Source organism: Microplitis mediator, chromosome 6, assembly GCF_029852145.1.
Source record: "Microplitis mediator isolate UGA2020A chromosome 6, iyMicMedi2.1, whole genome shotgun sequence".
Lineage (NCBI taxonomy): Eukaryota > Metazoa > Arthropoda > Insecta > Hymenoptera > Braconidae > Microplitis > Microplitis mediator.
Window position 1 is genome coordinate 22,685,067 of NC_079974.1, and position 12,702 is coordinate 22,697,768.

General features: G+C 33.0%; 2 protein-coding genes across 2 annotated transcripts; both read left to right on the top strand.

Annotated features, from left to right (window-relative positions):
- Window positions 1–592: 592 nt before the first annotated feature.
- On the top strand, window positions 593–3,133 carry LOC130670586 (uncharacterized). Its single transcript, XM_057474000.1, has 3 exons — window positions 593–646; window positions 721–1,225; window positions 1,389–3,133. The coding sequence occupies exons 1-3, from the start codon at window positions 593–595 to the stop codon at window positions 2,675–2,677; spliced, it is 1,848 nt and encodes a 615-aa protein (XP_057329983.1). The 3' UTR covers window positions 2,678–3,133.
- Window positions 3,134–4,434: 1,301 nt separating this feature from the next.
- On the top strand, window positions 4,435–9,323 carry LOC130669663 (uncharacterized). Its single transcript, XM_057472680.1, has 3 exons — window positions 4,435–4,669; window positions 4,744–5,266; window positions 7,089–9,323. The coding sequence occupies exons 1-3, from the start codon at window positions 4,553–4,555 to the stop codon at window positions 8,312–8,314; spliced, it is 1,866 nt and encodes a 621-aa protein (XP_057328663.1). The 5' UTR covers window positions 4,435–4,552; the 3' UTR covers window positions 8,315–9,323.
- Window positions 9,324–12,702: the final 3,379 nt, after the last annotated feature.

Sequence of the window (12,702 nt, forward strand, 5' to 3'; positions counted from 1 at the left end):
CTGCTTCAATTTAAACATGTTTGAAAACTGCAGTGTTCATGTAGAATAGGTATTTTGTCATAAAAGTTTTTTATTTCGCTCATAAGGGAAAATGCGTATGAACTCGTAATCCTTTAAAGCCACGTCAACAGAAATATTATTGCTTTACATTAATTTTGATTCGCAAGTAAAAACCTGCATAATGAATGTAGGTCAGTCAATGATTTTCTGTAAATCGATTGTTTTGAAACCAACAATGTTTAGAGGGAAAAGCTGACTACAAACGCAAAAGTTGTGTATGTGCATTATAATTATAAATAAATACTCGCAACAGTCGAACCGCGGATGGACACGTATCCTTTGCAGCCATGTCAATGCGAATATTATTTGTCCGTTCATTTTATTCTGTTAGTTACAGAAAAGAACCCAGCGAGCACAGCCGCATATTTGCCGAGCTTCTATTTATTGATTCTACTCAATAGTCCAATAAATAATTACTGCACTTAAGCAATAATTTACTAAAATATTTTAATAATTTTGAAAAGTTATAATGAATTTGACGAAATATATTATTTTGTGTTCATTGTATGTGTGCGTCGTTGTGTGCAACGAAATGAAGAACAATTCTTCAGGATCAACTAATCCTCCGATTTCCCATATTCATACGGTAAGTTAGCAAACGATTATTTTTTATGAATAATATTCAAGTGGTCAATTGATTAATTTATCTATTTTATACAGCGACAATTGCTGAAATTATGTTTTCCTGATCAGATGAGTCATGTTGCGATTACTCCCGATTTGACTGATGTTATTTATCAAATCAAACAGAGCGATCAACCATTCAGTTCTGTTTTTATATTTGATCACATTGAAATTCCAAGTATGAGAAATAACTACTTTCAGAAAAATTACGATGCATACATTTCATGCCAGTGCTACATTTTTTCGGTTAATTCACTATATACACTTGGAAAGGACATTTTTCAATCATATTTTTGGAATAGCAAAAATTTAGTATTAATAGTCGGGGATCAGTGCAGCGATGCATTGAAGGCACTGAAAGGATTATGGGAAGGTCAGGCTATCAAATCATTTTTCTTGTGCCCCGATGAATTCAACAACAATACAGACATCTACATATTTAACCCTTACGGTGAACGGGTGCCAAAGCTCTGGAGCAAAGTTGAGACAACAGACCGACCAAATGATCAGTGGACAGTCTACAAAATGCCATTCGTTAACGGTAAGATAATTTATACTTACGGTTTAGTAAACACAACTTTGAAACTTTATTAAAAATGTAAAACTATTTATGCGAGTAAAAATGAATTGTTAAAATTTCTATTAACTAGTGTTTATCCATTATAGAAACATCTATAATAGTTTTAATCTTTTATACTTTCCAGATCAGAGTATATGTTCCAGTTTAACTTATGACAAAATGGAGAATTTAGATGGTTACCAACTTCCAGTTCAGGGTTTCCAGTGGATAAACTTCGACAAAATAAATTTTAATGAATATGGCAGATCCAAGTTATTTGATCCGTTCTTGAAAAAAACACTTCTTTTCTACAAGAATCTATTCTCAGCCATGAATGTCACCCCTATTGCTGAAAATGAAAATGCAACATTCTTTGCGACGATGAGTGTAGGGGATCCGCTAGTACTCGAATTCGTTCTTTCCGGCCAAACCTTTTTTCCTTTTTATGAACAAAGTGGTTACGTTATACTCACACAAAAACAAAGTTTGATACCGACATTCAGCCAAGTAGCCGACGAATTTTTTACTTATCAAAATATAGTAATGTCGTCCATTGTTTTGGTAATACTATTCGTCATAATTCTGTTTAATCACAAGTTCCATTTCGGTGGAGCTGCTTTAGATCTCTTGTCATTTCTATTGAATATGGGGTTAACGACTCCTATAAATCGGTTATGGATGCGAATTACTTTCTTGAGTGCAACTTTATTTGTTCTCATTTTCAATCCGGCGTTGCAGGGGCTACTGACTTCAGTATTGACCCGACCAGAGTACAGAAATGTCCAAACCCTAAAAGATCTTCGGGACAATAATTACCACGTCTACTCGTCTACGATCTATGAGTATAATATAATACTCGATAGTCAGCTATGGGATGAAGATTCTTTGAATAAATATGTCCACCTGATGAATCTGGGAGAACAAGATTATTGCATAAAGAACGTTAGAAGTAATTCTTCTATGGCTTGTGTAATTGACTTTGACTTGCTTGAAGCTACAAACTTAGACTTACATATTTCGAAAGAGTTTTCTCATAAACTTCATATATTTATAAGTCCTATGAACTGGGCACTCAATGAAAAAGCTCAAAAAATAGCGATGAAGTTGTTTGAAAGTGGTTTTTCAGATCATGTTCAAAAGCGTAATTTATATAGAATTTTGATGAAAAGGAAAATCAAAATGGATAAAATTAAAGCATTACGAGATTATGAGCAATTGAATCTCCAAGATTCTGCGTTAGTCTACATTGCGATGACACTGGCTGCAGCCTGGGCATTCCTTGTTTTGGGTGTCGAAATTCTGTTTAAAAAAATAGAAACATTTTTTGAGAAACGTTCACGAGAGGCGGAAATGAGAAAATTGAAGATTCGAAGGAGAATCGCGTCTACCGTCAGGAAAATAGTCATTCTCTCTGAAGAGGTAATCGACGTTTAGACAGAAAAAAAACTTTTAATTATTGTCGAATTTTGAATTCTTAAAAATATTATTTGATAAAGTGTGATAGTGTAAACCATTGTATTGTTGGAAGAGACATCAGGGCAAAATTGGCCATTATTCAAAAGGAAAGAAAAACTTCTGTATTTCATGGAAAAAAGGGTGAGCAACTTTCCCTGATCGCGTGCCCATAAGTAAACGGTTTTGAATAAAAGCAAATTTTTATTTCCCAACCGAAGGCAATTTTGCCCTGATATTTTAACCATATAATTGCTGTTTTAAAAATTCAATACTTCTGATATGATTAGATGTGTTCTAGTGATGATTAAATAATTAATACTCTCACGCAATAACTCATCCGTAACATTTCTGCAGGATGGCTTCGATGTATTGATTGCTTTTAATCCAGTTTAAATTCATTTTCGAGACTAAATATAATTGACGGTTAATAATAAATTTTCGATGTATCGTCCATTAAATAAATAATTTGAGTTAAAACTATATAAAATTATTATATTTTAGACTTAAAAACCTTTTGCCTCATATTAATTATTGATTTCTTCATGACTGCAGTTCTTCCACTAATCGGCCGAGGACAGGTAATACAATAGGGGAGGGTGGGGCAGAGCGGCCCCCCTGAAATTTTGACCAAAAAAAAAATTTTTTTTTTTTGACTAATTACTATAAATCCGATATGTTTGCACATTTTTACCCCTACGCATGACATTTAGGGCAAAACGGACAAGCCCAAAATTTCGAAAAAGTGAATTTTTCCATATTTTTATTGTCAAATTAAAAACAAATTATTATAATTCCACATTTCTAGCTCTACGCATAACACCTGGGGCAAAATGGACCAGCCGAAACTTCCGAAAAAATTATTTTTTCATATTTTTCGGCCGTTTCTTTATGTAAGAGGCAAATTTGGTCACTAAAAATTTATAAAAATTGAATTTTTTTTTTTAGTTGATAAATTTTTGAAATAAAGTAAAATTATAGAATTGATTTTTTTTTTTATTAAATAACAATTAGTAATTAAGGTAATCGAGGGTGAACGATTTTTTACGCTTTAAAAAATTTTTTTCGAGTAATATAAAACCAAAAATAGTTGTCAAGAGAAAGAAATACATTCTTAATGATGAAAACAATTTAAAAAAAAAAAAAACGAAAAAAAAAATTTTTTATCACTTTTTGAAGGGGGGCCGCTCTGCCCCACAAAAAAAAAATTTTTTTTTTCAGAATTTTGGCAAAATGTCCATAAATTTGTTCGAAATAGGACAAAAGTAAAGTGATCCTATGGTTGAAAGCCACAAACAATAATAATTGGCTTAGGGGGGCCGCTCTGCCCCACCCTCCCCTATATTCGTATACTTCGGAAGTATCAACTTATATACGTTCTGTTTTCTATTCATCTAGATTATTTAATTTCTTACCTTTTCTAAATAGAATTTAAGGTAACAAAGGACTTTGAATATAATTCGAAGACATCTACCATTTATTATTCATTCGAGTACAGATCAGAGCTTCATAAAATGAGAAGGTCAGTAAATATTTTTCTGCAAATCGATTTTACGGAAAGTCACAGTGTTCAGGAGTGGAAATTCAATGTAAAGGTATAATGAGTGCATGTGCACTTAATTAGATGACAACATATGTAGCACTCGAACCGCGGATGGACACGTATCCTTTGCAATGACATAAGTGGGAATCGTTTGTTTATTGATATTCCTGCGTTAGTGACGAGGCTCAAACCCAAGAGCACAGTCGCGTATTTTGCGAGCATCCACTTATTGATTTCACTCAATTGTCCAATAAATAATTATTGCACTTAATTAAAAATTTACTAAAATACTTAAATAATTTTGAAAAGTCATAATGAATTTGACGAAATATTTTTTTTTGTGTTCATTATTTGTGTGCGTCATTGTGTGCATCAAAATGGAGGACAATTCTTCAGGATCAAAAGATCCTCCGATTTCTCACATTCACACGGTAAGTTAGCAAACGATTATTTTTTATCAATCATATTCAAATGGTTAATTGGTTCGTTTTTTCATTCTGTACAGCGACAATTACTGGAATCATGTTTTTCTGATCGCTTAAATCCTGTCGCAATTACATCGAACTTGACTAAAATCATCGAGGGTATTCAACAAAACGAACGACTAAATTACTCCGTAATTACAATCAATGATAATTTACTACAAGTGTATAGAAAAAAATACGGTAATAGGAAAAAAAATACATACAGTGGATATAATTCATATCCGAGCTATGTCTTGTCTGCTGATTCTGTTACTGCACTCAAAAGAACTCTCAATAATATCCGATTATGGGATCCTTGGAACAGCGAGCGGCTTATTTTCGCAGTTGGGACGCGGTGCAGCGATGCATCGAAAGTACTCATATTGCTGTGGGAGTATGATGTGTTGCTTTCATACTTTATTTGCCCCAACGAATTCAACAACAACACCAGTATCTACACTCTGAATCCTTATCCGAAGCGGGCACCGTTACCCTGGATAAAAATTGAAGCACCAGAAAAACCACCCGATCCATGGACACTCTACCAAATGACGTTCGTAAATGGTGAGACAGTTTATCATTTTTTTCTTATTTTTCTGCCAAGTAAAAATATTTCGCCAAAAAAGCTAAATTTAGCCGAAATCACGTCAAAGTTGTTGAATTTTATTGAAAGAGGTCGAAAAAAGCCCGGGTAATGAACACAAGGCTGAGAACTAACTAGGCCGAACAAGGGCCAATAATTAGGACTAAAAAAACCGAAAATGGGCCGACTCAATTCGCGTGCTTAAAGGTAAAAGGGCTTATAACAATTTATGCGCCCTTTTACCTTTGCAAAGGTAAAAGGGCGCATACTTTTTTTTTTATTGCCAATCGAGTAGTAGACACATTCTACGCTTAAAATTGAAAAAAAAAATTGAAAGGTAAAAGGGCGTATGTCTTTAATTATACGCCCTTTTACTTTTAAGAATTCGGAATTTTGGTGATCTAAAGGTAAAAGGGCGTATCCTGTTTTTTCGGTTTAGTATCAGTTATAGGTCAGAGTAAGAAAAAAAAATGTCACTCCAATCAAAATTACCACTCCACAATTTAATTTATAAGAACAAATATTTATTCAAGTGAAAAAACGAATGAAAAATGAAGGAAAATTAAATTCATCAGGGTATTGGTCCTATGCCATCGCCATCGTCAGGATCATCTGTACCTAAGATTATAAAGAAAAAGATTTTTTATTTTTTTTTTTAGAACATAACTTGATAATAATAAAAAAATTTATAAACTATTATCATCGCTGAAAATTGGACTTTGATAATACCGATGAAAAAAAAAAAAAAAAAAAAAAAACAGAAAATAGAAAATGAAACCTTGATTGAAAAATGAAAAAATGCACCTTTGAAAAATTAAAAAATCTAAAAGTACATTTTATTAATTTGGTTAAATCAATTTTCACTGTACTCATAAAATTTAAAATTTTTTAAATGCATTTTTTTCATTCTCGAATTATAAATATTTTTTACATCAATTGTTGAATTAAAAATATATAACAAACTTAAGATTCGATCAAAATTAAATAAAGAAATTTGGTTTTTTACTTAAATAAATATTTGTTCAGATCAATTAAGTAATGGAGTGATAAATTTTATTACCCTTGTAATTTTTTCTCTTACTCTGACCTATAATTGATAACAACCGATAAAACAGGATACGCCCTTATGACTTTAAAAAAATTTTTTCTTAAAACCAAAAGGGCGTATAACAAAAAAAATTTTTTTTTTGTTTTTTCCATAGATTTTAATGTTTTCTACATTTTTACATTGATTGGATCGAAAAAATTTTTTTTTATACGCCCTTTTGGTTCTAGTAACGCGTTATTTAACATTTGGTATAAAAAATACGATTTTTTTATATGCGCCCTTTTACCTTTAAGTAGTACTTTTCTTAAAGGTGAAAGGGCGTATGTCTTGAGATACGCCCTTTCACCTTTAGGATACCAATTTTTTTTTTTTTCACAAATTTTTACGTTTCAGACAATTTCAAACCGAATGGCAAAAAAAAATTTTTTTATACGCCCTTTCACCACAAATCCCTATTAACCCTTAGCTATAAGCCCTTTTACCTTTAAGCACGCGAATTCATTGGCCAATTTTCGCATTGTTCATTAAGAATAATAAAATTTCGGAAGGTTTTCGGCGAATTTCCGATCCCTTCCAATAAAATTCTACGGCTTAAGTAAGATTTCGGCCAAATTCCTTAATCCGGGTTGTTATTTTTTCGGTTGAAATCTTTTTTACACGGCAACAGTAAAATTGATCGAGAAAATTTTATCATCGAGTCGTCAAAAAACTAATCAGCCTCTTACTAATTTTTTATTTCTATTCTCATTTTTCAGATGAGAAGTTATGTCCAAGTATTACTTTTGACAAAACGGAAGCCCTAGACGGCCACAGACTTCAAATCCAAAAAAGTACCGTGGCGTTGAAAAACACACATACTTTTTACGACATAATACTTTCCTTCATGAATGTTACTCCTGTTGCACACAAATTTTCTCGGCTAAAATTTGATTCACTAAAACTGCAGGACCCTTCACTCCTTAGAGAAAAAAACGCTAAAGTCTCAAACATTATTCCGTTTTATCAGCAACGCGGTTTCGTTATCGTGACCCAAAAACAAAGAATCATTCCGACTTTCAACCAAGTAGTTGATAATTTCTTCACTTATCAAAATATAATCATGTCGTCTGTTATTTTGGTATTCATATTTGGTATGATTCTGGTGAACCACAAGTACGATTTCGGTGCAGCTGCCTTAGATCTCTTAGCCCTGATATTAAACATGGGGATGATGACCCCCATCAACAAGCTGACGATGCGCATCACTTTCATGAGCGCGACCCTGTTCGTTTTGATTTTCAACCCTGCGTTGCAGGGTCAACTGACCTCTATTTTGACCAAACCGGGCAGCAGGAATGTAGAAAATTTGAAGGATTTACGTGATAACGGTTATCACATTTATTCGTCTTCTCCCCACGTCCTAAGTGAATTAATTGCCAGTAAGCTATGGGATGATGAGTCTTTTAAAAAATACGTCCACCCAATACTCACAAATAATCCCACAAAATGCCTGGACGACGCGGAAAAAAATTCGTCTATTGCCTGTTTGGTTGACTTCGGGCTTTTTGATAAAATAAAACCCGACTTCCACATTTCGAAAGAGTTTTCTTATAACTACTACGTGTATGCGACTTCCCGAACTTGGCCGCTGAGTAAAAGAATGAATAAGATAGCAATGAAGTTGTTCGAAAGCGGCCAGTCGAGTTATTTCGAAAAACGGAGTTCGTTCCGAAATTTGATGAAACAGAGAAAAAAATTGAAAAAAATCAGAGCGCTGCAACAGTACGATCAGTTGGATCTTGAAAATTCCGCGTTAGTTTACATTTCGATAGCACTGTCCGCAGCCTGGGCGATTCTCGTTTTCGGTATCGAAGTTATGATCAGAAAGATCGAAGTGCGTTTGGGTAAGCGTTTAAGAGAGGCAGCGGTGGAAAAATTGATGATCAGAAAAAGAATTATGGCCACGGTTAATAGAATAACTTTTCTTGATCAACAAGTTTGATTTACAGCTAAATATCACGTGTGCTGCTCTCTTAAATTTGAAACAGTGAAAATAGTGACTATTCACTGTTTACTAGTGAAAAGTATGTCACTAATTCAAACAATGGTATACTTTTCACTAGCAATAAGTGAGTATTCACTGCCAAATAGTGATTGTCACGTAATTTTCACAATTCGTTTTTAGAAAGTGTTTGACTGTGAAAAATTTGTTTATTGATCACTCGAGTGCGTTGTTTTCATAATTACCATAAATTGATTGCCGAGTTTCCGAAAATATTTCAGTCCATTCAGATCAAAGGGTTCCGTGTTTTGACATGAAGAAGACTTCTTAACATTTGTAAAAGTTGTAATCTTTGCTCTCTAAGCATGAACAAATAAAATAAGTGAATATTCACTAATTCCAAGTGCAAACCGAACCACTAATTTCAAAAAGTGCTTCGGTTGGCACTCAAAATTAGTAAATATTCACTTATTTCACTTATTCATATTTAGAGAATGGGATGTCTCTGGGATTTCCAGAGAATTTAACTGGCGATAATTCTATTTTTTCTATGGGATTTCTATGGGATGTCTCTGGGATTTCCAGAGAAAATTTAACTGGCGATAATTCTATTTTTTCTATGGGATTTCTATGGAATGTCTCTGGAATTTCCAGAGAAAATTTAACTGGCGATAATTCTATTTTTTCTATGGGATTTCTATGGGATGTCTCTGGGATTTCCAGAGAAAATTTAACTGGCGATAATTCTATTTTTTCTATGGGATTTCTATGGAATGTCTCTGGAATTTCCAGAGAAAATTTAACTGGCGATAATTCTATTTTTCTATGGGATTTCTATGGAATGTCTCTGGAATTTCCAGAGAAAATTTAACTGGCGATAATTCTATTTTTTCTATGGGATTTCTATGGGATGTCTCTGGGATTTCCAGAGAAAATTTAACTGGCGATAATTCTATTTTTTCTATGGGATTTCTATGGAATGTCTCTGGAATTTCCAGAGAAAATTTAACTGGCGATAATTCTATTTTTTCTATGGGATTTCTATGGGATGTCTCTGGGATTTCCAGAGAAAATTTAACTGGCGATAATTCTATTTTTTCTATGGGATTTCTATGGAATGTCTCTGGAATTTCCAGAGAAAATTTAACTGGCGATAATTCTATTTTTTCTATGGGATTTCTATGGGATGTCTCTGGGATTTCCAGAGAAAATTTAACTGGCGATAATTCTATTTTTTCTATGGGATTTCTATGGAATGTCTCTGGAATTTCCAGAGAAAATTTAACTGGCGATAATTCTATTTTTCTATGGGATTTCTATGGAATGTCTCTGGAATTTCCAGAGAAAATTTAACTGGCGATAATTCTATTTTTTCTATGGGATTTCTATGGGATGTCTCTGGGATTTCCAGAGAAAATTTAACTGGCGATAATTCTATTTTTTCTATGGGATTTCTATGGAATGTCTCTGGAATTTCCAGAGAAAATTTAACTGGCGATAATTCTATTTTTTCTATGGGATTTCTATGGAATGTCTCTGGAATTTCCAGAGAAAATTTAACTGGCGATAATTCTATTTTTTCTATGGGATTTCTATGGGATGTCTCTGGGATTTCCAGAGAAAATTTAACTGGCGATAATTCTATTTTTTCTATGGGATTTCTATGGGATGTCTCTGGGATTTCCAGAGAAAATTTAACTGGCGATAATTCTATTTTTTCTATGGGATTTCTATGGAATGTCTCTGGAATTTCCAGAGAAAATTTAACTGGCGATAATTCTATTTTTTCTATGGGATTTCTATGGGATGTCTCTGGGATTTCCAGAGAAAATTTAACTGGCGATAATTCTATTTTTTCTATGGGATTTCTATGGGATGTCTCTGGGATTTCCAGAGAAAATTTAACTGGCGATAATTCTATTTTTTCTATGGGATTTCTATGGAATGTCTCTGGAATTTCCAGAGAAAATTTAACTGGCGATAATTCTATTTTTTCTATGGGATTTCTATGGAATGTCTCTGGAATTTCCAGAGAAAATTTAACTGGCGATAATTCTATTTTTTCTATGGGATTTCTATGGGATGTCTCTGGGATTTCCAGAGAAAATTTAACTGGCGATAATTCTATTTTTTCTATGGGATTTCTATGGAATGTCTCTGGAATTTCCAGAGAAAATTTAACTGGCGATAATTCTATTTTTTCTATGGGATTTCTATGGAATGTCTCTGGAATTTCCAGAGAATTTAACTGGCGATAATTCTATTTTTTCTATGGGATTTCTATGGGATGTCTCTGGGATTTCCAGAGAAAATTTAACTGGCGATAATTCTATTTTTTCTATGGGATTTCTATGGAATGTCTCTGGAATTTCCAGAGAAAATTTAACTGGCGATAATTCTATTTTTTCTATGGGATTTCTATGGGATGTCTCTAGGATTTCCAGAGAAAATTTAACTGGCGATAATTCTATTTTTTCTATGGGATTTCTATGGGATGTCTCTAGGATTTCCAGAGAAAATTTAACTGGCGATAATTCTATTTTTTCTATGGGATTTCTATGGGATGTCTCTCGGATTTCCAGAGAAAATTTAACTGGCGATAATTCTATTTTTTCTATGGGATTTCTATGGGATGTCTCTCGGATTTCCAGAGAAAATTTAACTGGCGATAATTCTATTTTTTCTATGGGATTTCTATGGGATGTCTCTAGGATTTCCAGAGAAAATTTAACTGGCGATAATTCTATTTTTTCTATGGGATTTCTATGGGATGTCTCTAGGATTTCCAGAGAAAATTTAACTGGCGATAATTCTATTTTTTCTATGGGATTTCTATGGGATGTCTCTAGGATTTCCAGAGAAAATTTACCTGGCGATAATTCTATTTTTTCTATGGGATTTCTATGGAATTTCAAAAAGTGCTTCGGTTGGCACTCAGAATTAGTGAATATTCACTTATTTTACTTATTCATGTTTAGAAAATGAATTGTTACTTTGCGTTAGTTATTCAATAACACAAAGTTATGGAGTCTGACTTCTACATTGATCGCTTTTAGACCAATTAAGAATTACTCGCGTGACAAAAAAAAATAAAAGTGTGAATAATTTATGACTTAAAATGTAATTGTGATGTAATCTTAAATAAATAAAAATTAATACTTTTGAAAATATGAGTGTACAAAATTATTTGAAATATTTATCACCCATGATCGCATTATTGGGTTCATCGATTAACTCAGAACATATCAACGACGGTCAGGGTAAGTATGAACTTATGATTTACATTTAAATCTATCTAACGATAAAATCAAATATTTTTACTAATAATCAATTTCTATAGAACTTTGATATTCAAAATCTGCCCTGATTTTCTGGACAGAAAGTTGGTGTCAGTTGCGATCAAGTTGACAACTTTTCTGGGAAAGTTATCCACAATTTATTGCCGCAAGTTGTCACCAATTTTCTGGGAAAACTGAAGACAACTTTTCCATTGAATTTCTCAGAAAATTGGCATCCAGTTGTCAACATACTGGGATGCCAACTTTGCGACGTTGTAGCAGTAGGTAAAATCACCGGCTCCATACCGTCAGTTCTATAAACAGAATTTTTTCAACCCCTATATATATCATACCTCGCGCAAAGGGGGAATGAATTTACTCTGTCGGTAACTGCCCTCAAAATTATCTGAGCCGGGAGAAAAATACTAGATTATTTCATCTAGATATTTTTCACTCTAATAAAAGTTATCTCCTCACAATCTTTTAACTCAACTTACACATATACTACTGTCATACAGTCGAAATTAGTAAAACAACCAATTTCTATGGCCGTCCCATTTTCTTTCTCACTGAAAACTGCCCAATTATTTGAATATTTCACCAAAACCAAAATACATTTGAATTTTCTTTAGTAAAAAAAAATCGTCCAAAATTTGAACCTCTTATCAACTTCATACAAACATTGAAACCCTAGTCAATTTAAGTCAACACACAAGTAAATATTAAAATTTCATGTCTCAAAAATATAAATATTAATAAAAAATTAAAAAATACCGAACTCAGTTGACTTGAATTTATTATAAACTCAATTCTCTATTGCAAATATCCCTTCTGTTTTATCTCGTCCATACAGAATTCTCATACATTATAGAAAATCCAGCATTTCCAGGACCTCTGCAGACCTAACAACTATAGATGAGTAGAGGAATATCAAATATATATATATATAATATACATATATAGTGTAGAGTACGAGCCGCACCCTGTTTATTCGCCCGTGGCCATGTGTCATGTTATATCAAGTCCGTCTCTTACTCGTTACCTATGTACATATATACATATATATACGTAGAATATATATATATATACACTAACTATACAACATATAGT